Below are 25,970 nucleotides of genomic sequence, written 5' to 3'. Positions count from 1 at the left end.
CTTTTATACTATGATGTTTTGTGATGTTATTATGCCTTATTATACTATGTTGTTTTTTTCATTTTTTTGCCATACTATACTATGTCATTTTTAACACTTTTTTCACCATACTATACTATGTCGTTTTTTTCACTTTCAAGGCCTTGCTATACTGTGACATCTTTGTACCTTTTATACTATGATGTTTTGTGATGTTATTATGCCTTATTATACTATGTTGTTTTTTCATTTTTTTAGTCATACTATTGTATGTTGTTTTTTTCATTTTTTTTTGCCATACTATACTATGTCATTTTTTTCACTGTAAGGCCTTGCTATACTATGTCATCTTTATTCTTTATTATACTATAATTTTTTTTATGTTTCTATGCCTTATTACACTAAGTCTTATTATACTATGTTTTTTTCCACTTTTTTTCAATTTTTCAGGCCTTGCTATAATTTGATGTCTTTATATCCTAATACAATGTGACACTTTTTGATGTTTTTATACCTATGCCGTAGCAAAGAGAAACATCATAGTATCAAAACGCACAAAAATATAAAAAAACGTCTTTGTATAGTATGTCAAAACATGCCATTGCTTAGTAAGGCATAAAAATTTCAGAAAATGTCATATTATAGTATGGCATAAAAACATGAAAAAACGTATAATAAAGCAGAAAATGTGAAAAAATTTGATTGTATAATAAGGCATAAAAACATCATTAAATGTCATAGTATTTTATGTCATGTCAAATCAATTCCTAGTATAGAATGGCATAAAAATGACAAAAAACATTATGGTATAGTATGGCATACAAATGTCAAAAAACGTCATAGTATAGTATGGCATAAAAATGCCAAAAAACATCATGGTATAGTATGTCATAAAAACCTCTGTGTATAATAAGGTATAAAAATATGAATAAACAAAACAGTATAGTATTGCCTAAAAATTTGAAAATTTGTCATAGTATAGAAAGGCATCAAAATGTGAAAAAATGTAACAGTATAGTATGGCATAAAAATGTCAGAAAACATCATAGTATAATATGTCAAAAAAAATTTCAGAGTATAGTAAGGCATAAACATGTTAAAAAAATGCCATAGTATAGGATCTCATAAATAGTCATAGTATAGTAATCTCAAAAAACATCATAGTACTGTCAGGCATAAAATGTCATATGTTAAAAAAAACTGTTAGTCATAAAACCTTCATAGCATTGTATGTCATAAAAAGTTCAAAAAAACCTAATAGTATAGGAAAGCTTAAAAATATATAAAAAATGTCATAATATACAGCATATAACATAAAAATGTTAGAGTATAGTAAGACATAAAAATTTCATGGTGTAGTTGGCTTAAAAATGTCATATAAATGGAGTACCTGGAGAGAACCCCTGCAGGCAAAGTGAGAGCATGCAAAGTCCCCAGAGAAAGTCCCCACGTCTAGAATTTAAACCCAGAACCTTTTCAGTTTGAGGCCACAGAGGAACAGTTCAAACCACAGGTCCCCATGTCGCCATATCACAAATTCATAGTATACAGTATATAGGACTAAAAACATCATAGTATATAAGCCATAAAAAGTCATAGTATAGTAAGGCATTAAAGTCGCCAATTAACCCAATCTGCATATTCTTTGGATTAATCATGACACAATTTAACACAAATGTCTAACCGGATGAGATAATGACGTGATAACATTTTATATCAAAAATGTCAACGGTCAACTTCACTGTGACATTATAATGTTCTTCAAAAACAGTCCTGGCCTTTATTCAATACTGTCACTCAGGAAGGGGAGATTTTGACCATATTTCCTGCAAATTGACTTGTCGGTGGAGGCATACAACCAAAGTGGTAATTCTAGTTATTGTTTTGATTGAGAGCCACTCAGTGGCAGAAGTTTATATATTGTGCTTTTTTTTCAAAATGGAGGACAAGAGAGGGAGGAGAGATGAGTTGTGTGTCTGTTGTGTTTGGAGGAGGGACTCCTCATTTCAATAAAGATCGTTTAGAGAAGTGAGAACTTCCTGGTTCATCAGTGAAGAAGGAAGAAAGGCAACGTTACATCATCAGAGCGTCAGACATGAATGTCCATCACACTCTGATCTGCTTCTTTCTCAGTGAGTAGACTCATTTTCATTCACTCTTTTTACCACTTAATTTTTCTTAAGAGTTATCATTACGCCTCCATTCAGTTTTTCTCAATTTTCATCGGTCTCTGTCTTTCATGTTAGTTTCTGTGGTCAAAAATGATGTTCAGAGTTGGAGATGAGTCACTGGTTTATCTCCTTTAGAGAAGTTGTAGGATTCACTCAAACGTTTGCATTTCAGCCCAACAATCAGCAAATTACATTTTTTGTATCTGTTTCAATTTACTTTTTCCCAGAAATAATCTTAATTTGTATCTGCAATCAACCCCCCCCCAGGCATCAGCCTGTTTGTGACCGAGACACTGCTGGTTACACACAGGAAATTCTCTCTAATAGATTGTGCAAACACAATACGTAAGCTGATAGTTGCAGCCAAAGAGTCAGTGCCATGTGGTCAAATTGAGAGCTGTGCATGTGAAGCAACACATCAAATCCTCATTTCACATGAAAATAGGCAATGAACTCATGATGAACTCATGACCTAAGAAACAAAAATGAAACAGAAGAACTTCCATCCTGGTGCTGAGTGTCAGCCCACATCTCCAGTGTTCAGCTGCTCGGACTGGTCTGCTGTAAGTGGGATCAAAAAATAGGACGTCATCTTCCTACATAGTTAGCTACCTGGATAAATTCATGAAAAATAACAAAAATGTTGACAAGCTTGGATCAGACAGATGCAGCTGTACTGGTTGGAAGACAACTTGTCTTACATTGTATATTTTTTAATTTTTTTGTTTAATTGGAAAGATTTTGATTTAATTAATCTGATTTTGCATTATGAAATTTTATTCTAACATGCAATATCCAAATCGCAGGACCTGCAATTTTTTTGATAGAGGTAAAAATGTGTCAGTGTTGTTCTGCATTGATAGCACCGTGAGTGTTGTGGTGCTACAGACGCCCTGGTCTACAAACCATGTTCTCCACATGTAGAGGGAACATGTTTCTTTGGTTCAAGACCCAAAAAAAATCACATTATCATTTTGATATTTTTTTCAGTGAGAATGAAATGCAAAAACAACAATTCCAACTGAAATCGCAATATCTGCTAAAATTATTGCAATACGATTTCTTTTTTTTTTTGCATATCATGCAGCTCAAGTTTTATCAAACTCTGGAATCAGTTTATTGCCTTTTTAAAATTTGCTTGAGTCTTACTTTGGGAATTGAAGACATTAATTACAGTTAAAATCTGAATCTTATTGTGTTCGACTGTGGTGGAAGTAGGAAGCTCCCACTGTGACTGTGTAAATGTGAAGCAGGAATTATTATCATTAGACCGCAGTATCTTATTGGAAAATAATAAGTGATTGTTCATCTCTTTAACAGTGCTGCAGGATGTTAAGACTGGGCTCATTAATGCAGAAAGACCCTATACAGGAACTGAAGGAGGAAACATCACAGTCTCTTGCTCGTTTATCCTCAATGGAAATACGAAGATCTTCTGTAAGGACAAATGTGAAAAAAAAGAAGACATTCTCCTTGAAACAACAGAAGACAGAGCTGAGAGAGGCAGATACAGGATTGAATATGAAAGAGGAGCTGTTACAGAAAGAGCAACTCTTAATGTGAGCATCACACAGCTGAGCATGTCTGACTCTGGACAGTACTGGTGTGGTTTGAAAAGATTTGGTCCAGATGGATACGAGGAGTTTGAGATCAGAGTCATAGAAGGTGAGTTTCTACTGAAATTATAGAAATGTTCCTTCATGTCTCTGCAGGTGTGAAGAAACTTTCACTGTTCCCTGACAGCTATTTATGTTTCTAATAACCTGATATGATAAAAAAAACTTAGTGCTGCTTATTTTCATCACTGTGAACACTGGTTAAAGCTCAATATAACAATGAGTTACTCACATGCAGACACACGGGTTTATCTGAATATTAATGACCTAGACAGTTAACCTACTGAACCCAGTGTTGTAATGATTAAAAAGTGTTTGCCTGTTTGAAGATGACTGAGTCATTTCACTGACATTTAGTTTTCAGCCTGTAACATCAGGAGGAAAACATCCTGTCATCCCGATTTATCTGTATCAGTTACTGATTGTTTCATTGTTCACAGCTTCAACCACTTCAAAACCAAACTTGACTCTACGACCGTTGTCAACTTCACTCCCACCATCCTCCACACTGACAACAACAACACAGAGTTCAGGCTCCAGTGTAGGAAGCTCCACACATTCATCAGCCTCTGAAACCACCAATCAGCCCGAGACATCACCTGCAGGTTCAGGTATGTTACATATTCAAAGGTTTCTCTCTTAATAAATGTAGTGGTTCTCATGCAGCACATAAGCATATGAACATGAACCTCAGTGGCTGTTGCTATAGATACCAGCCATGTGTACTGTCTAACTATGCATGTGTGTAGAAGCGCATTCCTAATGTGAATATGTTCATGGTACAAGCCTCAGGTCCATCACTAACACCACACTGTAGAAATACTGTGATACAAGAAAAAGTACAACAAAAGTATCAGGATCAACATGTACTTAAAGCATTAAAAGTTAATATACTCATGATGCAGAATAATGTTTATTTTATCATTAGATTGTAATATTTAATTCACTAATGTGCCCATCACTAATTTTGTAGCTGGTGTAGGTGGAGCTAATTTAAATCACCTAATACTAGCTACTTCTAGCTTTTCAATTTACCTCTGGAGATCAACAGGTTTATGTTGCCTTATTTTAATCTATAAAAATACATCATCATTTATTTGTCGATTATATTTTGTATTATTAATCTAAAACTACAAATTAAGTGAGATAAAGAAAAACAAATGATGAGGAGTAAATACTACAATATTTTCCTCCGAATTGTGCAGGAATAGAAGTACAATGTAACAAAATAGTCCAGTAAAGTACAAGTAACTCAAAACTGGACTTAAGCACATATCTCTTTTCTGTTTGTTGAACAGGTGGTTTGTAAAGTTCTTATTGGCCTTTTACTTTTTGTTGTACTTATAGTAAACGCTACCTTTAGGAGAAACTCCAGCAACAGGAGATGAAGTAAATTACTCTGTAACATGAAGACTGTATTTCTACTGTTCACGGCTCTACATTTTTTTAACCCAGAGCTGTTTTTCGTGTGAATGCCGGATTAGATCTGAGATAGCCTGGTCGAACCCAGTCGAAAAATATCTTTGTGGAACTGGCCCCTGGTCAAACCACAGCAGTAAAATAGTGTGATGCAGAGAAGAAGTGAAACTTTCTGTCATTTCTCTCTCTGAAAGCGTCCACACCCATGTTTAATGAGCATTACCAGTTTCTGTTCTTCCCTGTCCAAAGTCTTTTCATATTGAGATGATTTCTCGTGACCGAGAGATGGAAAAGTCTACAAATCAGACCAACAAGTTAACACTTCAATTTGGCTGGTTTATTCGTGCATGAAGGACAGATCCGATGCAGGATACACCAAGTCTCTCACTGAATGACAGAACTTGAGCTGCTTCTATCGTATGTTGTTCTGGGTGTTGTAACTAACATCTGTTAACCTCGAGACCTTTACCTCTGTGCTTCACTTTTATTGCTTAGCTCCTCCTAAAAGGGTGTGAATCACTAAATCCCTGCGGGATGTAGATAAACTCCTAAACAACTATATAACTATAAAACCCAGATATGTAATGGATCCCTTGACATCCTGCTTCCCCAAAGGTCAGCAGCTTACCTGACATCCTTAAACCAAAGTTACCAACATGCAAAACAAATACAACCTTACACTTAGTTAAGTATTAATGTGTTTGTTAGTTTAACACTGAGTTAGACTTATTTCACCAGTGAAAGTTAGCAACTATAACATGTAATGCTGGTATGATTACCTGCAGATTTATATACCTGAGGTACTGACTGAGAAAGATGGTTAAATTGTAAACCAGGTCTGTTCTTAAAAATACTGATTCGAATGGTGCATGGCAGGATATTTGTTTTTGTGCATGTGTAAGTTAATATGTTGTTTATATGCAAGAACATAGAAGAGTGTGCTTGGAGGTATAGAACTTATATTGATTGTTTAAAACATATTTTTGTTATAAATTTGAAAAAAACTTGAATTAATTATTAAAAGAATTGGTACCACTTTACAATAAGACCTCTATAAAGGATTTATGAATGGTTTATAAGTAGTTTATTAATTAGTTTGTTAACACTTTAGAAATCATTTATAAGCTGTTATAACACATCAGATAAAAACGGCAACAGTTGCTTGCCAAATTGTGAGCCCACATGTATCTGTACTGTTAAAGCCTCATATCTCTTTAGTTACTGAGATTGCTTTGTGTTCTCCATTATCCAGCATGTATATCCAAACATTTATAACTGGTAAAAGGGAGTCTTATTGTAAAGTGTAAAACACATCATCATTTATTAACCAGTTACAATGAGGCTCCTTTCACCAGTTATAAATGGTTCTAACTCATTAGTAAGATTAATGAGTAGTAAGCATAACTTGAGCTTGCCAAATAGTGAGCCTACATCAATGTATGAAAACTGCGTTATAACTTGTTTATAATTGTTTATTTATGATTTACAAAGTGTTGACAACCGAATGAATAACCTAATTATAAACCATATAGTGGTACCTAAACATTTAGTTGATGTTACTATTATTTTGACAGCATGAACAGACCGTCAGGTCCTTTTTATTTCTTGGAGTCCAGGCTCCCAAAAACATTGTATTTTATAATGAACCTACGTCAGAATTAAACAAACTTCTACCACCACAGCTGTGCAGCTGTATGTGGGCCTGGTCCTGGTTTTCATGATCACCGTATTATCAGTGGCAGTGCTAATATTCTGCAGGAACAGGGCTAGTAAACCCAGAGGTAAGGCTACAGGACACGCACGCACGCACGCACGCACACACACACACACACACACACACACACACACACACACACACACACACACACACACAGTTGTATCTCCATGACCTCAGTGGACATTGCATTGACTTACATTAATTTCCTGGAGACTTACTCTAACCTTAACCTCATCCACACACACACACACACACACACACACACACAAACACACACACACGAACACACACACACACACACACACACACACACACACAAACACACACACACATTTTCACTTGTTAATATTCTCACAAATGACAAAAATGGTTTGTGAAGACCGAATATGTTTTTACTATGTTAATAATTATTATGTTAATATGTACTCAACTGCTCCACTCTTGATGCACTGCTTCAAGACACAACTTTGAAAATCCAGTTTATGTCCTAAGCAAAAAAATATTCTCATAATTCACAGATCAAGGTGTTCAAATGTGCGGCAGGTTCAGTATTTCTGATTATGTTGTTCTCTGAATGTCTTTATGAGAAACGTCTGCAGACCGCTGTGATGAGACAGATGTATGTAAGATTAATGTGACAATCTGATCTAATTCAAATCTTGTGAACTGTGTTTTTTCAGGACCTCCTTCGGAAACTGAGTATGCTAAGGTCACAAAGGTGAGTTTGAGTTAATTTGTTGACATTGACATCATGTTTGTGAAACAATCTGATGTAGATACAAACCAAATCCTCTTCCTCCTCCTGCAGGACGACCGAGTGTACGAGGAGGTGAGAGAGGAGAACAGACAGAGCAGGGCTCCTCCTGTGGAAGTGTTTACGGTTTACGCCTGCACCAAATACACCAAACCGAACGCAGTCGAAACCACAGATGACTACAGCTTGGTGACTGCCGCTGCAGCCACGTCTCAGAACCAAGTAAGGAAAACCTGTGGCAGGATCTTTATCTTTGGGATCAGAAAGGAGTTCATTAAAATTTGATCCAAAAGAAATGTCCTAGACCTAAAGATGGCTGTTGTGTATACTATCCAAATATAGCATTTGGATCCAGAGTTCGTGGTGTGGCCCAAAACTTCAACTTTACTGTAGTGCAGGTCAAAAATAACTTATTGCCTCCAGGAAATAGCCACATGTTGCACTTTATAGTCAAAGCTTTTGCCTTCTCGGCTTTTATATGTTACCAAACTAACTGCAAGCTCAGTGCTGGTAGTGGCAGAGGGGCTGACTGAACAAATCCTCAACTATACATCCAGAAGAGTGTCCCCTGAAATAGCCCCGATGGCAGCAGGTGTACCAGACCTTGGTTGTCATAGTCACAATAATAAACATGCTGACTGTACCATTAAAGTTGTCATTTTGACATTTAAGGTGTATTGATTGATTTCCAAACGTCAATCATGCATTGAGTGACACAAGGACACATTCCACATTTAAAGTTGCCAGTAGCGGCAGGTGATATTCTCAACATGAGTCGGTCTAACATTTGATTATGTCCTCATGGTTGACTGGTCTTTGTAAACTTGCCACCATAGGAACAGTGGTAACATAACCTTCGAAACTAGCCACAACTTAACGTTGCGGCTCGTGTGGAAAAACAGAATCCTGAATCTTTAGATCATGCACCACAGCTGCAACGCTCACGCGACGCATCCAGTGTGTTCCTGGCCTTAGAGCCTCAAGCAAGTCATGAATGACCTCTGGTGAAAGGGCATCTAGTGATGTAAAATAACAGATGGCACTGATGCAGCCAGGTCACTTTATTTATAGCTAAATTCTTATTAATTGTTAAATGTTCTTTTTGATATGGGCCACGGTCAAACCTATCAAAACAACAAGAACAAAAGATAAAATATGCCTCTGCTCGTGCATGTGTAATCCCACATTCAAATAATGCTCGTCTGACAAAACAGGAGAAAACTCTAAAACCATCTGTCCAGACAACAGGAAGTGTGTGTTTGTGGCTTTCCGTCATAGCCAGCACACAATATGCTGTTACATCACATAAGCATACGGATCCCTTGAAATTGTGTAGTTTCTCTGGTGAGCAAACAATGTAGTTTTTACTGTTTCTAAATGACTTGTTTGGCAACTTCTGTGGTGAAAATTGCTTCATTAAAGTCTCAGCACTCCGGAAATAACACACAAGATCCATTAGATCCATGTTAGAACTATGTGCACAAGTTAAAAAAAGTCATCTTTTGGGATTCTTTAAGACTCTGTAGGTCGTGTATAAAGATAAGAATATTAAATTTTAATTTGAAAGCTTTAAAGGAGCTATTGTTAAGTTTTGCTATTGTAACATAGCCAGCGTTAGCATTAGCAGCTGTTTAGTTACCAGTTAAGAAGAAACATGAGTTCTTTCATTCCTTTAAGCACCAAGAGCTGTCTTTAGCAGTGGAAAACAACCTTTTTGTTTTGCTTCTATTTCTCTCATTTCCCTTTTTTAACTGACATTTGCATGCTAACCAGCTAGCACCTGCCTTATCGGGCTGTCTCAACACTTTCTGATATTGAGTCACTGTAGCCTCCAATCTCCCCTGAAGAAATAGGGCTGTAAAAGGACGTATTATATCCTCTTGTCTCGTAAATGCAACAATGACTGAAGCTCTTGTCTAGACTGGTAAATAAAGAGCTGTTAAAGCAAACATTGGCTATGTAGCAATAGCAAACTTACAGCTCCTTTAAGATGTCATTAAGACTAAATCAGTAAGTCAGCGATCATTTCTGACCCTTCTTTGCTTTCTTTCAGGCCGAAGACGGTGAAGTCACCTACTCTAACTTACATTTTCCCAACGATGCAGCCCATGTAGGTAATGCTGATAATGGTGTCTACTCTGTCAGCCACGCCAAGGATGCTTCCGCTCTGTATTCTACTCTCGCTTTACATTAGCAGTTGGCACATTCGCTTTCTCAGGGGCCAACAGGTGAACACAATGTACTTTTAATGAGTTAATATTCAAGTTACATGAGTAATAATTTGGGATTCATACTGTCTCAGTTACTTAGGAAAATCCAGACTTCACTGTCAACAGTTTTCATTTACAACTTGCAAAGTATGACAGGCAGCCGCTGTATAATTGTGAAGACTCACTGAAAACAGGTGATATGAAGTGAAGTTCAGTCCTGTTCATTTTCTCTGGGACACAAGAGAATAACTTCTCTCACAGGTGACATGAAAAAATGTAACTGCACATGAAGGGTGACATTTCCCTGGAGGCTCTGTAGTTGGGGTTTACTTTTTCAAGTGCAGATAAAAATCAGTGAAAGGACACGACAATTATTGTAGGTACTTGTTTTGTATGTCCCTGACTTATAGATCACAGATATGAACAAAAACAGAGTGGTGCTGAAAGCTGTCCACATGGGTAGAGTCTAGGGATGTTTTTTTTTACATTTCTTTAAAATTATTTAAGTGAAGTCAAAGTATTCCTTCTGTTATTTAAATTATTTTGGTATTTGGGTTAAGTAAACAGTTAACTATTTCTGTTATAGCTAATTGCTTATTAATTGTTCTTGGTAAAACAAATGTCAGTAGGTGACCAAGAGGTGGAGATGAGACATTTCTATTAGATTGTTTATTGCATCTGCACAAATGTATCTATTTTGTTACTGCTGTTTTATACTGTATTTATGCTACTTGAAAAATATTTTAAATCCCTTTTTAAAAATTAAAGTTGTTTTTAATGGTAGTAAAATAAATATCAATTATGTAACTAGTGATGGCAAAGTGGGGCTTAGATACAGATCAACCAGTCGAGCCTCAATTTAAAGTTTTAATTAAGAGCAGCTAAATCATAATGTCCTCTGAGGGTTTTCTTTTTGTTCCAGTATTCAAGTGGATATAAATAAAAACAAAAGAATAAAACATCAGATTTGAAAGTGATTTTACTTCACATTTTACAGCCTGAAAAATTTGTTGAAAAAAAATGTTACGTCTGAGAAACAAGTCACAAACTCAGTAATCATGAAAAGATGAAGTATAAAAATAGTAATACAAATATTCATTTTAAAAAGTAGTAAGAGTAAAATGCCCTTTACTGTCCAAAGGAAACAAAGCCTTTTGAACCATGGGTTGAAATGATCTTGTTACTCTGCCGAAACCAAGGGCTCGTGATTCTTAGAAAAATACAAAACAAGATGCGACATGAAGCTTCAGTGGTAACTACTGTAAAATATTCAACCATATTTCAGCTCCCTGTAATTTGCAATCATTATTTTTATTTGGGTTAGGGTTTTGTATACATATTTTTTTTCTTCGGGATAAGAATTAAAAAATCCAAACTAAATTCCTTCCACAATGTTCATTAAACCATATTTCAGCTCCCTGTATATTATTTTTTATTTGGGTTGGGGTTTATTATTACGAATTAAAAATCCAAAATAAACTCCGTCCTTGTTTAGGCACAAACATCACCAGCCTGAGGCTGATTAAATAAAATTTGGTAAAATAATCCAGAGAAATACCAGAGAAGCAGTAAATTACATATTTTTAATGAAAATAAATTTGACATGAATTGAACATTGGCAGTTTAAACAGTATATGGTCTTTATCTTTTACAAAATATTTCTATAAATACTTTCATCTGCTTCTCCTCCAATCCTGAATATCCACCTGTCCTGCAGTGTGAGTCACTACAGCTGTTTACACTGTAGCTACAACCAGACACTGCAAGACACTGGTTGATATCGCTGAAGATGAACTTCATGCTACAAAATATATTAACAAGTTAAACCCATACAACATGACATTAATGTCTGGTTTTCCATCAGCATCACTACATGTGTTCAAAACAAATGTGGCAACAAGAACTGAACCCAAAACAACATAAATAATATTAACACAGAATTATGCCATGTGATGCCTTGACTGCAACGTTGCTGGTCTATGTTGTCGATTAAAAAAAAACCAAACAAACAAAAACACAATACAAAAATCGAATTAACTTAAATGAAAAAACAATAATTACAACAATAATTATAAATGGAAGACAAACACTTGGTAAATATTTCCCTTTACAGCCTTTACAGTGCTCAAAGAACAATAAAATAACAATCACTTGATACAAAACCTAAAAACAACATGTGCATGTGAGGTTTAAATAAAGGAGTGTCAGGTAAGAATTAACACTGTGGCACATTAAAGGTAAACGCACTGAGGAGGAGGAGGATGAAGGTCAGCTGACAGAATAAAAGCTGCATAGAATCAATATCACAAATCTCTAATGTAGAGAATACGACTTTGGAAGATCGTGCGCCATTTCTACTCTCAAGCAGAGTCTTATATCTATCATGTCGTCTGCTGAAGTGCTTCGTTTACTGTCCTTACAGGAATGTTTATTTCCATAGTATATTTTTCCTTTCAGGAACAGTTTCAATATACGACTCTTCTCTGAAGTGTCTCAGTGCAAACTGTGGAGCATGGATTCTTCTTCACCACAGAGCAGGAGACAAAAAACCTGAACTCATTGAAACTAAAGTTCTGCGTGGATCTAAAAACTAAAACCTGAACTCGTTTTTAAAGAACCATGCCAGCGTTTCTGAAAGTACAAATTATGTACAATTTCTACATGTACCGACCATTTTCCAACATGTGCTGGAGAATTCTGAACGTGTATTATCGTTCCTTTCAAGCTAGTTTACTTTCTGTATGGTATAAAAATCAACTTCAAACAAGTGAAGACTGAGTCTACATTATGTTTCCTTCAGGGTTAAATTGTCACATGGTAATGCAGCTTAGTCCAGACTGATGTGAAACATCTGCATTGTGTTAAAACAGTTACATAGCTTATATTAAAAAAAAAGCCAGTAGGCTTGATGTTCATTGTGAACAAGTTTCATGGGTTTTGATTTTCATACCATACTGAAATGAATGGAAAACAATAGTCGCACGGAAGGTGAGTGTTCATGATTTGTGGTAAATAGACTTAACGTGAAAAATCACTGGCATGTTTCTTAAAGACTCAAACACCACTGTCTTCATTTTTTCACTCTAAAGGTTACTCAGCTGAGTTGTTTTCTTCTTTGAATTAACAGTCTAAGGACACAGTGTGTGATTGTAAACCCCACTGAAGCAAATCTGTGGGGTTGGGCTATACACATAATATTGACTTGACTTGGCTGAACCTTGGCCTGGGTGTTTTGAACGTCAAACTTTTATGAACCAACTGAATTGGTTTGATATCATCGAGGAAAAACGCCTTGTCATTCGATACCAAATCTATCGAAATCAAGTTATCTGTATCAGTACTTATATTGACAAATTTTGAACAATACCCAGCCCCAGCTGAACCTGACCCAAGGCGTTGTTTGTGCCAGGAAAACTATGTTAACATGCTGGCTCCACACTGTTTCCCTCTTTGATATATTAAAGCTTTACGGAACAAAACCTGAACCTTAAAGCTGATACCTGGACACACTCGGGTCACGTAGCAGAACTCTAGTCCAAACACCATCAGCTCTCCTGCTCTAATGTCCAAGTACAGACGAACCCGACTCCAACGTACAACAGAGTCCCTTTAACACAGGAGACGAAAATAACATCTGTAGAAGAGCATTGATGGGAAACCTCAAGATGAAGAATCACATTTTTTTCTTTTATAAACCGAAGCTTAACTCGTTTTCAACTAAATTATCTTGTGCGATGATGCTTTGCATCATGTACGGGTTCCCTGTGTTTGATAATCAGACGATTTAAAACATGATTCTTCATCTGGAGGATTATTAGTAATAAATTAATTTCAGTAACTCAATCGGTTCTCAATATACAATAGTACAATAAGATACTTCACATGTAGAAAAATATCATTACCCTTGTTACTTAATGATAAAATAAAGATTCAGGATTGTGAAGCAAAAAGGCAAAGTGCAAAAACATCAGAGGCTCTACAGAGAATGTTTGTGCTGCCTGAAACCAAAGGTTTTAAAAGAAACTACTTAATGTTCTTGGATAAAGCAGGTAACATGGTTTTTTTTTTTTTACTTAAATGCTGTAACACAGAGAAACACCAGTCACAAACATCCTGTTAGAGGCCTCTGTTTGGTTAAATGTTCATCGCTTTATGATACAGTGAAAACTAATAAATAATAGGCTATTTGAGTGACAGGTTGTTTTTTTTCTCAGGTAGTTCTTGAACAGAAAGGTCTTTTTGGTAGTTATGACGCTCCTTCACAGTGCAAACAGTAGCCACTGTGACTTTCTTCTATTAAACACGAATAATGTCTTTACAGTCCACCTGAACATGTTGGCAACAGCCAGTCCAACAAGCATTGAAATTGTTTCCCGCAAGAGGTATAAAACCCAAAGATAATTAGTTTGTTATCATATTAGATGAAGGAAACCAGCAACATTAACTTCTGAAGAGCTAGCATTGGTGAATTTGGGGTATATTTGCCTGAACAAATGACAAACTAATTCACTGACTTTGCTGATATCTTAAATTCATCGACTTGTGTCTTATTTGCCGACTGATTTTTGAACTCTGATATAAAATGTCAGCAACCGAACCAGCCTGCCTCTGCTGTAATGTGACGTCTGAGTTGTGTTTCATGGGCCGCAGGACTGAATTCAACACAGCATCATAATATCCACCTCTATGGGACGTTAAAATCACCGATTGTGTCCCCAGTGGTTTTCAGCTCACATCTGAAGGAGCGGTTGGAAGAAGTCAGGCTTTGTCGACCTGCTTCAACATTTTTCAGCGCTGAAATGCAGATCATAACGGACAGGGGCTCTCGCAATAGGACACAGTGTTTGTGACCTCAGAGAACACAGGATGGAGAAGGACACTAATTTCCCCGAAAAGACCTTTGGTGGTCACAAGACGCTCGTCACTGCGGCACAGACGATGACGTCAGTGTTGTTTTCCTCCATTTTAGTGTGATTTGAAGGCTTTTCCCTCATGATCAGTGTTTCTACAAAGGGTGCACTGCTTTCCTGTGACCACCAGAGTGAGCAGCAGACTGCCGATTGCTCAGGAGGAAGGACGACAACAGGAGAACAAGACGGAGGTCAATATACAGAGGAGGAGTGAAGATTAAGTTGCTGTCTTGAATCCCAGAATCCAAGGGGGAACACTCTTGTGGACAGAAGTCTCTTCTTCCTGACCAACTACACTTAAGGTGCCCTCAGGCAAGGCACTTAAACGCCTCAACTATCTCCAGTGGAGCTTCTGACAGCAGCTCAGTGTGTGAATGATGTTGATAAATGTCACAGCAACACAGTGAACCCTCTCTCGATAAATTAAAGTAGGATGAGAGAAGACAAAAGGGGCCGTGAAACGTGTGAGTGGGAGTGTAAATATCTTCAACAAACCAAAGAGCAGAAGCCTTGAAAACTGAGTCCAGCTGACAGTTCACAAACAGCTGATGATATGACGTCAGGACTGCACACAGCAAAGTGCTGACGTCATGAAATGAAGGAATTCAAACATGAATCTGTTCAGTGAAAAAAGGATGAGACCACACCGGCGAGAACACGAGCTACATAAGGAACTGCTGTCACCACTGTGCTGAAACAATTTCCCTTCATGGCTTGAAACGCAATAAGAAGACGACATAATTTAGGGCCTTAAATTACATTTCATATTATACTGCAGGGATTTTAGAGAGGAGCATTCAAGTTGCTAAACAGCTTTACAAAAACTCCAATTTAACCAAAACTATCTAAACCTTCATACAAGTTCAAGTTTGTTTCAGCAAACAAATAATAAGAGCTGTGTTAAGCCTCCATGACTAAAATCTCTCCTGAGAGCTGGTGTTTTGAGTTTTGTTTTGTTTTTTTTAACAGCTAAAGATGTGAAAATAAGGTTAAAATAAGTGCAGAGTTTTCTCGAAGCGAGTCATGACTTTGAGGGGTTGTGATGGGTTTGACCTCTGGTGGTTTCCATGGTGCTGCTGAACCCTCAATCACAGTGTGTCGTCACTTTGGTGCTTGAGGGAGGAAAGAAAGCGATGTTGCTCTCTGGGCTGTTGAGCCAGGCATCACCTGGCCCCACTGTCGTACCACCGTCACAGTGTGGCTGAACTTTGGTGTCTGCGTTGAGAGCAGAGAGGAGGAGGACTCCTCAGTGTCTCCGAGCCAGGCAATCATGAAGATCCGTCCGTCACAGTGTGGAGCTGGAAGGTGCTGCGAGTCCCTGGAGGGAGGGATGGGTGTGGCACTGCTATAACTGCTGCTGCTGCACCAGCCGTCTGTAATGTGGCATGACTTTACTCTCGGGGAGGTAGAGCGCCATCTCCAGGGCAACCAGAATGGTGAACTCGACCGTGATAAGCTCCCTCCTGCTGATCCTGAAACGCTCCTCCAGCTTCTACACAGAGACGCAACAGAGGCCAAAGAGTGAGAGACGGACAAATACTTTCTGATATTTTGCTCATTGACTATTTTCTCTTTTCCTTTTCATTGGCCTAATGAAATGATGTATTTTGTAGCTTCAATGCTGAAATCCATTGGTGAGATACATCACTTCCTAACAGTGGCCCTGAGGTGCAAGCGCATCACTTTACAAGACCCAAGTCTAAGGTTTGTTTTTTTCTGATTTGCTATAAAGAAGTCCGCACAGTGTTGGTTATGCACAGTTAAAAAGTTAAACAGTTAAAATTTGGGAGAGCTAATTACACTCTGAAGGTGGATGCTAGTTAGCCAGGCTTGCTAACGTCAGCGATGATTCCAACCAAACATTACTATTGATCGGTCACAGCAGAAAAATAAGTCAAATTTATTCTTTGTGGTAATTACAGTCAAAATCAACACAGTATTGAGATGATCTGATTCAAAAATATAGATTTTTCCCTATTTCACTTCAGATTGACCATGTTTTGGTTTCAGCATAAGTAGTTTGAAGACATTACTTTAAGATCTGGTAATCTGTGATGGGAATTAACACTCTAACACTTAATCAATAAATTGATCAAATAAATTATTATTTCCATCAAAGATTCATCCATCAATTATTTTTTCCAGATGAACTGATTAATCATTTCTTCTACAAGATGTTAGAAAAATGTTCATCATTGTTTTTTTATTAGCCAAAACGAGAGACACAATTTACTGTTGAAAAATGAACTTGTTGCGCTCTCTGCTGGACAAACTATGTAATGGACTCTGTTATTAATCACCTGAAACATATTTTGGACATTTCTTATCGGTCACTTATTGGCTGCCATATCCGCTGACACTGTCCAGGTCTAATGACAGCAACATTGCTGATGATCACTGCAGTGTCTGAGGAGAATCATGGGTAAGCTGTGAAGGACAGAACCTGCAGGTCGTTTTCCACCTGCTCAGGTAGATCAACTTCACAAACACATGAGCAAAAGCAACATGATCTGACCGACAGGCAGAGGTCACTACCGTGTGTGTGTGTGTGTGTCAGACTTACATCAATGAGGTGTTTGACCTCCTGTTTCTTGAGGTCACTGCTGATCTTAGCAGCCAATAGGATGCAGGCAGCTGACACCAGCTTCCTGTGAAACAACAACAACAACAACAGTTTAAGAAGCAGGACGTCCTTCTGCAGAGTGAAGCTGCCAGCAGCTACTTGACATGATATTTACAGATGGACCAGGAACAGGGTTGATGCATGTATCTGGAGCTCCACAGCTCTGTCTGAGTCACTGTTTAGAAACATTAAACTATATGAACAGGTAAAAATCCAAAGTACATTGCAGCATCTCCGTCCAAGATCAAAACAGACTACATCAGAGCAGATTGTCTCTGGTCTGACATCTTTTGCTGTATGACTCATACTGTGTGTGCAGCTGACTGAGAACACTGAGCAGTGATGAAAAAACTACAGCCAATGTGGCATCACACCTGTATAATGTGATAACTGACTGATGGCTAGCCTGTCCAGGACCTTGAAATGAAAAGTGATTAAGCCAGCTTTACTAGTAGTTTAGTCTGTTTGTGAATGTCAGGGCCTTTTTCCCATTGACAAATAGCTGTCATGTTCAAAAAGACTAATTTTATGCAACGTTTCCACTCTTCAAAAAAGATACTATTGAAACCTTTCCTTTATGTGGTTTATGAGACGCTGAAGTTCTCACAGTCTGTGTTAATGCTCATGTACAAACAAAAAAGAGACGGTTTTGTTACTGCATATTTGTCGTGTCAAAGAACAGTATGGAGTTCAAGTGCACCTGCCATTTTTGAAACATCGAGACTAAATGCAGCTGTTGTGTCTCGTGTGGATGAGGTGTTGAAGTACCTGTTCTGTTTATTGAGTCGACCTTGCAGCACCAGCTTCTCAAAGTAGACAAACGCCATCGCTATGGTGACGGGCTGCAGGCCACAGTCCTCCCCAACTACTCTCATCTCTCTCTTCAGACTGAGACACAGAGAGAACGGGTCACAAAGTCAGAGAGTTTCTAATATGATACGATGCCTTAATGGTTAATAAGAAAGTCTGCTCTCTGGTCACAGTAATAACAATGCTAGTCTCTTAAGCTATTTAATTGATTCTATTCAAATACTTTACCTGCGTATTTTGCTGAGTGTGAGTTTTATGTGAGGAAACTTCTCCTTAAACGTCTCGTTCATGTCTTTCTTCAGATCAGACGGTTTGACGTATTCTATGACTGTGGTCTGATGAAAAAACGGAGAAAAGAAAAGATAATTTAAGACAGAAAATGTAGAAAACAAGAGAGTGTTGGAGGAGAAGAAGAATGCATAAACAGAGGAGAGAAGAGTTTTGTAGTCATGATAAAGTCAAAGCAGAGACATTTAAAAGTCAAACAATGGTCAGTGAATATAAATCAACCTCATGAGGACACCTGTGTTATCTGCTGCTTCACTCTGAGCACACACTGTCAACAGTACAGGCAGGTCTTTACAGTACAATCACTACTATACTGCTTGTGTATGTACAGTTTCATAACCTGAGGTGATTAAGGTTTAGTACTATATCACAAATATGAATGAATATGTCATTATCACTGGAAGTATTCACGACCTTAAACTGACATTAAGAGTATGGAGAGAAAACAGTGGGACTAGGTGCTGAATATTATACAATATAATATTCAAAGGGATAAAAAGGGTTCAGAGTACCTCTCCAAATTTCTCTGCAATCACAAGAATTTATTCTTATGTTGGCAAAAACAAAATTTTTTAAAATAAATAAATAAATAAATAAATACATACATAAAGGAAATAAGACACAGAGCAGAAAAAAAAGTTCTTACTTCTTAAAAGACAAAAACCGACAGTTGCTAAATTCAAAAATATAATTACTAGACTTTAAAAAATTGACATTAAGGCACAGTTCACTGAAAATTGCCAGGTCAGTGGGGAGGTCTGGTGCTGGTTGGCGTGGATGTTTAGGACTACAGGGGGCAGAATGGATAAAACACTACATCTGCAGCTAAGAGTCTGGGGGCAACCTTCGATAGCGATTTAAATTTTGAAGCACACATTCAAAATGCCTTTTACCATTTAAACGCAGCCAAGATCTCATCATCTCTCTCAGAGGAAAGCTGTTTACAACTCATTCATGTTTCTGTTTACAGTTGTCTCGGTTACTGTAACTCTCTCTCTAATCCCCAAGATCAAACATCTACAACTGCTACAAAACACTGCAGCCAGGACGCCACATATCACTCATATACAAAAATCTCTCCACTGGCTGAATCTACTGTAAACTATAGATGTCAAGGTTCTTATCGCTGTTTTTAAATGTGCAGTTTGTTTACATCAGTAAGAACAAAACGTAAAACTCATCTGTTCATAAATGCTTGTACTTGGAAACTTTTACTATATTTCAAATTCACCCACAGTATTAATTGTCGTTTTATTCAACATTCGTTTTATTCATTTTTAAATCTGACAAGTGACAAATTGATGAGAAAGAGAAACACACAGACACACACAGACAACCACACCCACACACAGTAATATAAGTGACAAAGCAGCCAACCTCAGACGCAATCTCTGATGAACTAAACGGTAATGATACAATGTGTGTGTGTGTGTGTGTGCGTGTGTGTGTGTGTGTGTGTGTGTGTGTGTGTGTGTGCGTGTGTGTGCGTGCGTGCGTGCGTGTGTGTGTGTGCGTGTCCATAGTCTTCAATTCAACTCAGTGGAGGGATAAAACTATGCTGCTGCCTATAAGATGATTATGTTGATGTAAAAGGGTTGTGTGCTTGTATGTGTGAGTGTGTGTGTGTGTGTGTGTGTGTGTGTGTGTGTGTGTGTGTGTGTGTGAGCGCAGTGATTATTCCCAGTTCTATAATCCTCTAGCCTTCTTTTTTCTCCTCTTTATTTCCTCTCTGTCTCTCCTTGAGTTTTTCTTTCTGCTCCTTCCGTACTGTTTCTTAGAAGGTGGGAAATTAAAATTAAAATTATGGTGTAATTTAATACATTTTTGGTCTGCAGTCTTGCAGCCACAAGAAGTCTCATTAAGATGAAGGTCATGTAGATAATTTCCATGCCTGCAAATATCAGAACCACATCCTGAACTGAAACCAAAGGAGAGACACAAAACCACCACAATATATCACTGTTATCTGAAATGAGCTAAATGGTAAATTGCTGCATTCATGTAGTGATTTACAGTTTGCCCTCATTCAGCTGTTGACTCACTGCTGGTCTGACCATCAGGGGCAATTTGAGGTTCAGTGTGTTACACAGGGACACTTTGACTGAGCTGGGGATCGAGCTGTCAACCCTGTGGACAACCTGCTCAACCTGCTGATGAACTGATCCCATCAACCAATCAACCAATATTGATCTTTCGAAAGATCAAACATCACAAACTGTTTCTTTGTGACTTATGATATAAAACTGTTACTGATAAACCAGTTGATGTGTCTGTACTGTGGCTCAATATCACTTCATAGCAGTAAAGCCATCTGTCTTCTGACACAGAGGTCACTCACTGTGTCATCAACATGCACAGCTCTGGAGGGAGTGTGAAGGAGACGCAAAGCTGTTTAATATTTCAAACTCTAGAATATTTTTTAAGTCAGCAACTAAAACAAACAAAAAGTATCTTACCATGTAGGAGGCAAAGATCAGCACCCGCTTGTGTTTCCCACAAGGCCACTGGTGGTCACTGAGGAGGTTAGGGTCGTAGTCGGTCACATCGTCCACACCTGGACAACACACAACCACAACCACACACACACACACACACACACATCAGAAATCTTTTATGATAAGGGGTAAAACCTGAAGTGAGTAGATGTAGGTGTTATTTTTTTTTAAACTGTCCATTAAGACTCTGACATAGAAGTGCAATGTTAAATCTTTGAACAATTCATCAATCAGGGAGGTAGTTTGAATATTTTGATTGATTTAATATATTTGAACGGATCTTTGTCTCTTATGCATGACATACACAAAGATTTCTTAAGTAAGAGTTATATGTCATTAATGGATGTAAAGTAGCATTTTTGCTACAATCCAGCATGTTTATATTGGGTATTTTGTACTTATGTTCATTAACATGTATTATCCCTATCAAATAAACAAATGAAATAAATAAATAGTTTATAATTTACCTAAAAAACAAAGATAAAAACACACAAAACAAACTTTTAATTGAGTAATCAAAGTCAAATATTCATAAAAAACGTTGCCAATAAAACATTTATTGCTGCAGTTTACTGTCTTGCTTTGTTTTTCTTCATATCTGCCAACACAAAGGCCGATTTCTGGGATAATCTGATTTTATCCTGCCAATAAATTGCTCAGGCACTAATGACTTTCCCTGTTACACAAGGGAAACACATTGTATTTGGTAACTGGGTTAATAGTTCTGTCAGTAATTTCTGACTTGTTTAAGCCACAGACACATTGCAGGGTTTTTAATGTTAAGCTAATGGAAAGTAGAAATCTAAAACAAACCTTGAGCCTGTTCAGTTTGTAGTTATGGTTTTATTCTTTGAACTTTGATCTACATAAACTGTGACTTAAGACTCTGACCTCAGTGTTTCATGATGTAACGAGACTTCGTGACATGTCAGGATTTCAGAACACAACTGTCAAGTTGATTGGTGTCTGTGGATATTGATCAAGGAGGTGAAAGCAGAGGGGTATGAGTGTAACTGCAGGCCGACAAAGAATGAAAATACAGAAGAAGGACGTAACGAGAGGAAGAAGAAACAAACACAGGACGGAGGGATGAGGTAAGCGAGGAGGGATGAGGCAGTGAAAGGAAACGGAGTTAGTGCAGCTGTGCTAAAGCATCGTCCTCTTTATATATTAAACACGCGTGCATACATATGTAGTGTACACCCTGTGTGTGTCACATCCTTTATCTCTAAACACACACACACTGACAGAGCCCTGTATTAGCCTCTAAACCTCTCTCTAATCCAGAACCTTTCATTAACACAACACAGCTGTGCGAGTGCATGTGTCCGTGTGTGTGTGTGTGTGTGTGTTTTATAGATTTACAAAACACGTGAAATAGAGAATGTGTGCACTGATGGCAGGTTTATATTTTTTTGTCTTTCTGTGACATATCTCTTCCGTCTCTCACGCTCAGCTCTCACAGCCCCCATCTTTCTACCCATATGTCAGTGTCCAAACTGATCATTTGGTTTTGCTCAGAGTTATAAAACAGTGTGATGCCTTTAGCTTCACCACAACGTCAGGATTTCACAGATGCTGCATGCATTACAGGGCCCAGCTTGGTCAGTAAACAGTATGTAGCACCAACCTGTAGGGACATCACAGGGAGAAAAACAAGCACCCCGCTTCCCTCAACATCCTAAAAAACACCGCTATCCACCTCAAGCATGTTCTTATACACCATGGTTATTTTTAAATGAATGAACCAGGCTAGCTACACACAGTATGTAAGTGTTTATTACCTAGGTCCAGTCCCACAGTGCTGTTCAGCCTGCTAGGTGGATAACTCCTGCCCGGCATGCTGTGTGTGCTCCTGGACATGGGGATCTGCAGGGTCAGGTCACTGGCTGACGAAGGCTTCTGCCTCACCAGAGCGTTGGTGGGGTACAGGAACTGGGCGTACGACACCGACTGAGACATAAAGAGAGAAAGAGATGGAAGGAGGAGATGAATATAGGTTTATATGAACACATTAAACTCCCTGGGATCATACCATCTGCCTGTGGGTGTAAACATGAGTGAGTGTGGGTGGTTGTTGGTTTATCTACCCTGCCATAGGTCTCCAACTGGAAGCCTTCTAGGCCCGGCAGCATCTCCAGGGTGGTGGAGATGTTTCCAGACGAGTGTCTCCTCCTTGGGTGGTTTAATGTGGGGTCACTACAGAGAGAGAGAGAGCGATAGACCTTAGATATTTCCGATACCAATCAGTGCTACACGTCTATGAAGAGATGCAAGTGAGTAACAGATTGATCTGTTATTGATATGTTATGTAAACGGTTACACAGATTGTCATTAAAAATATTGAAAATATCAGAGGATAAATCCTAAGGCTCCTAATCCCTAAACTATCAGACCACAACTTATCCAAACGTACACAAGAAAGAGCAAAATCCAGCTGTCATAATTTAATCAAAAATACCGACCATATTCTTTTCCCCCAGAGGATAAACCGCTTTTGATTTTGATCTTTCCAAGGGGGCTGCAATTAACAAAAGCAGTGAAAAACGTCCTTAACAGTTGTTTTTAAAGGCCAAAATGAAATCTTCAAATTGTTATTTTTGTTCAACTAAAGGTCCAAAACCCAAAGATATTTACAATACCGTTTAAAAAGCAACAAATCCTTACAACCATCAAAGCTTTCTCGCAACTTTCTCTTCTTTCCGCTTGCCTGCAGCATTTTCAGGTGAAAGGGCGGGACGTGTGGTTCAGAGACACGCCTGTGACTAAAAGGTCACTTCCCATCACAACCACATGCTCGGCTGAAAACACTGAACTTTCAGTGTCAGACCGCAGCATCAGCTACAAGATAAAAATGGAACTGTGACGCGTGAGCTCACTTCCTCTTACTCTGTAAGATTAGTGTTACTCAACCACTGTGTGTGTGAATATGCACACTGTATGGTGTTCATGTATGTGCATGTAAGTAAGAGTCTGTGTGTGCGTGTTGATTACCTGAGGTAGAAGCTCTCTCCGTAGGGAAGAACAGAGAAGGCAGCACATAGAGACCTCTTAGCACAGATCAGCACAATCCTGAAACACAAACACACACATCTGTCCACATCTGTCCACATGACTCTGTTTACAGGTGAAAAAACTTTCATTGTCAAGGCCGCTGGTGAAACTACTGGTGAGAAGCAGCCGTCTTTGTCAAAAACCAACTCTGAAGTCAGACAGGGAAATTACCTGAAAAGTAACCAAAACTGACATTATGACTCTCCATCCGACCTAATTTTAGTCGTATTCATGAATATTAATTAATCCCTTAATGCAAGCTGACACCTACCCTTTAACGACAGCAGAGAATGTGAGTCGACACTCAGTCGAGTTGGCATATTTCCACCTGCAGCTGTAAGTGATGTAACTTACCCTGCGTGTCCAGTCAAACTCTGACAGGAAATGTGACTCAAATTTTGGAGAAATGCAGCAGATGAGAATGAGCTGACACACAGAAAAAGACGTCATGTCAGTCGTGTGGCCACAGTTTGGCATCAGTCAACCTGATACAGGACAAAACTAAATAAAATGATTTATGGGAATTTCTGTTGGTGTGCGAGGTGAGTCAGGTGTGCCAGTCGTCACAGTGAAGTCAGGTTAGCATGAATAGAAAAGTAAACATTCAGCATGAGCGACAGTTTATCAGAAACCAAATGCGACACTTTCTTGAGATTCAAGCAGAGCTCAGAGTTCAGTTTACCAGCAGCTGAGTGCAGTGCCTCTATTTCAGCTACTGTATATGTTAAATTACAAATAACTCAGTTATGATCCATAATTGTCAGTTTATTTTCAGTATGAGGAATTAATAAGAACTCCACTGTGAGGATGGAAAATCTTGTGCACAGGTCTATTTAATAAGATATTGTTTATTAGTCATTGCTGAGGTGAGTATGACAATTATTCATGGCCCAGCCGTACTCCAAAGCATGCTCTGTTGAAGGCATTTGACGAGGTAAAAACTCCAGAGTAGAAAGAGAGTAGGGAATTCTGGTAAAACTATACGTATTCCCCAGGTGCATGCCGGGGGGAAAAAGTCTGGAGAGGTAGAAACTCCAGTAATTCTTGTTGTAACAACTTTATTGTCAGACCAATACATTTTAGTTGTTTTTTATACTACAAGTACTATAGTTTTACGTATAGTTTTCCTTCCGCTTGTTGGACAATAAATTCAGAACTAAACAAAACTTCCTTCTTCACCTGGTGTTGAAATCTCAATCTTAACTTTTACACTTGGTTTTGATTCCTGCCTCCATCAGTAAGACTCTACAGGAAACAAAAAAGCCTTTGATGACTAAAAAGGCATGTATTGCTAATCGTCTGATTGATTGTAAAAATCCCTTGTGTGTCGTCGGGTTCCACACAAGAAAACTGTACTGAAAACAAGCAAGACATGTGGTAGAAGCTCCCAGTTCTATATCTATCTATTTCTATTTTCAGTAGGTGTGAATAAAGCCCCGACACTGGCAGTGGGAGTGCTGATCAAATCTAAATAAATGTCATTGTTCAATGTTTTGGCAACACACACAAACACACACTTTCCTAATTGACATAAGTGTCTGCACCTTCACCAGAGACTCTGCTTAACAATGTGTTGTAATGAGGTTTCAATGGAACAGAGAGGCTGTGTGGGTGTGTGTGTTTGTGTTTTTGTTGTGGGTCCTCTGGAGTATAAACCCCTGCAGAGCAGCGTCGCTCGCCTGGTTTGTGTCTCAGAGGAAAAATGTTTTCAGTCATTATCTTTGGAGGAAGCAAAGAGGCTGGAAAAAGTGTGTGAAAATATACACACACTTATCTCTGAGTTAATCATGTCTGCGATTAATTATTTACATTAGTCCCTGAGCAGCCACTGAGAAACCTCAAGTCACTGATCTTGTGTTTCCTACAGCATAACAACATTAAAAACACAAAAGCCCACACACACAGTTGGAGCCAAGAGGCTGAC

The 25,970-nt window shown here is 38.2% G+C and overlaps 2 protein-coding genes across 4 annotated transcripts in view; one reads left to right on the top strand and one right to left on the bottom strand.

The window, feature by feature from the left end:
- LOC130174640 (CMRF35-like molecule 5) overlaps positions 1 to 10,843 on the top strand; it is a 34,903-nt gene extending 24,060 nt beyond the window's left edge. Inside the window, exons 1-7 of one of the 3 annotated variants that reach the window (XM_056384677.1) lie at positions 2,052 to 2,111; positions 3,471 to 3,815; positions 4,207 to 4,377; positions 6,868 to 6,966; positions 7,583 to 7,620; positions 7,711 to 7,878; positions 9,710 to 10,843. In XM_056384677.1, coding sequence (XP_056240652.1) covers positions 2,075 to 2,111; positions 3,471 to 3,815; positions 4,207 to 4,377; positions 6,868 to 6,966; positions 7,583 to 7,620; positions 7,711 to 7,878; positions 9,710 to 9,850 — 999 coding nt within the window. In that variant the 5' untranslated portion in view covers positions 2,052 to 2,074 and the 3' untranslated portion in view covers positions 9,851 to 10,843. Of the gene's footprint in view, positions 1 to 2,051; positions 2,112 to 3,470; positions 3,816 to 4,206; positions 4,378 to 6,867; positions 6,967 to 7,582; positions 7,621 to 7,710; positions 7,879 to 9,709 lie in introns of those variants that run through there. The other 2 variants (XM_056384679.1, XM_056384678.1) reach the window with 2 other exon arrangements.
- Positions 10,844 to 11,430: 587 nt separating this feature from the next.
- The window catches only part of cables2b (Cdk5 and Abl enzyme substrate 2b), a 41,084-nt gene continuing 26,544 nt past the window's right edge, over positions 11,431 to 25,970 (bottom strand). The window contains exons 3-10 of the mRNA XM_056384676.1: positions 23,987 to 24,064; positions 23,083 to 23,191; positions 22,777 to 22,945; positions 20,954 to 21,051; positions 18,438 to 18,544; positions 18,168 to 18,287; positions 17,340 to 17,424; positions 11,431 to 16,268 (exon numbers count right to left, since the gene is read on the bottom strand). Of these exons, the coding sequence (XP_056240651.1) occupies positions 16,122 to 16,268; positions 17,340 to 17,424; positions 18,168 to 18,287; positions 18,438 to 18,544; positions 20,954 to 21,051; positions 22,777 to 22,945; positions 23,083 to 23,191; positions 23,987 to 24,064 (913 nt within the window). The 3' untranslated portion in view covers positions 11,431 to 16,121. The remainder of the gene's footprint in view (positions 16,269 to 17,339; positions 17,425 to 18,167; positions 18,288 to 18,437; positions 18,545 to 20,953; positions 21,052 to 22,776; positions 22,946 to 23,082; positions 23,192 to 23,986; positions 24,065 to 25,970) is intronic.

This window comes from Seriola aureovittata, chromosome 9 (genome assembly GCF_021018895.1).
Source record: "Seriola aureovittata isolate HTS-2021-v1 ecotype China chromosome 9, ASM2101889v1, whole genome shotgun sequence".
Taxonomy (NCBI): Eukaryota; Metazoa; Chordata; class Actinopteri; order Carangiformes; family Carangidae; genus Seriola; species Seriola aureovittata.
This window is presented reverse-complemented; position numbering and strand designations above follow the sequence as displayed.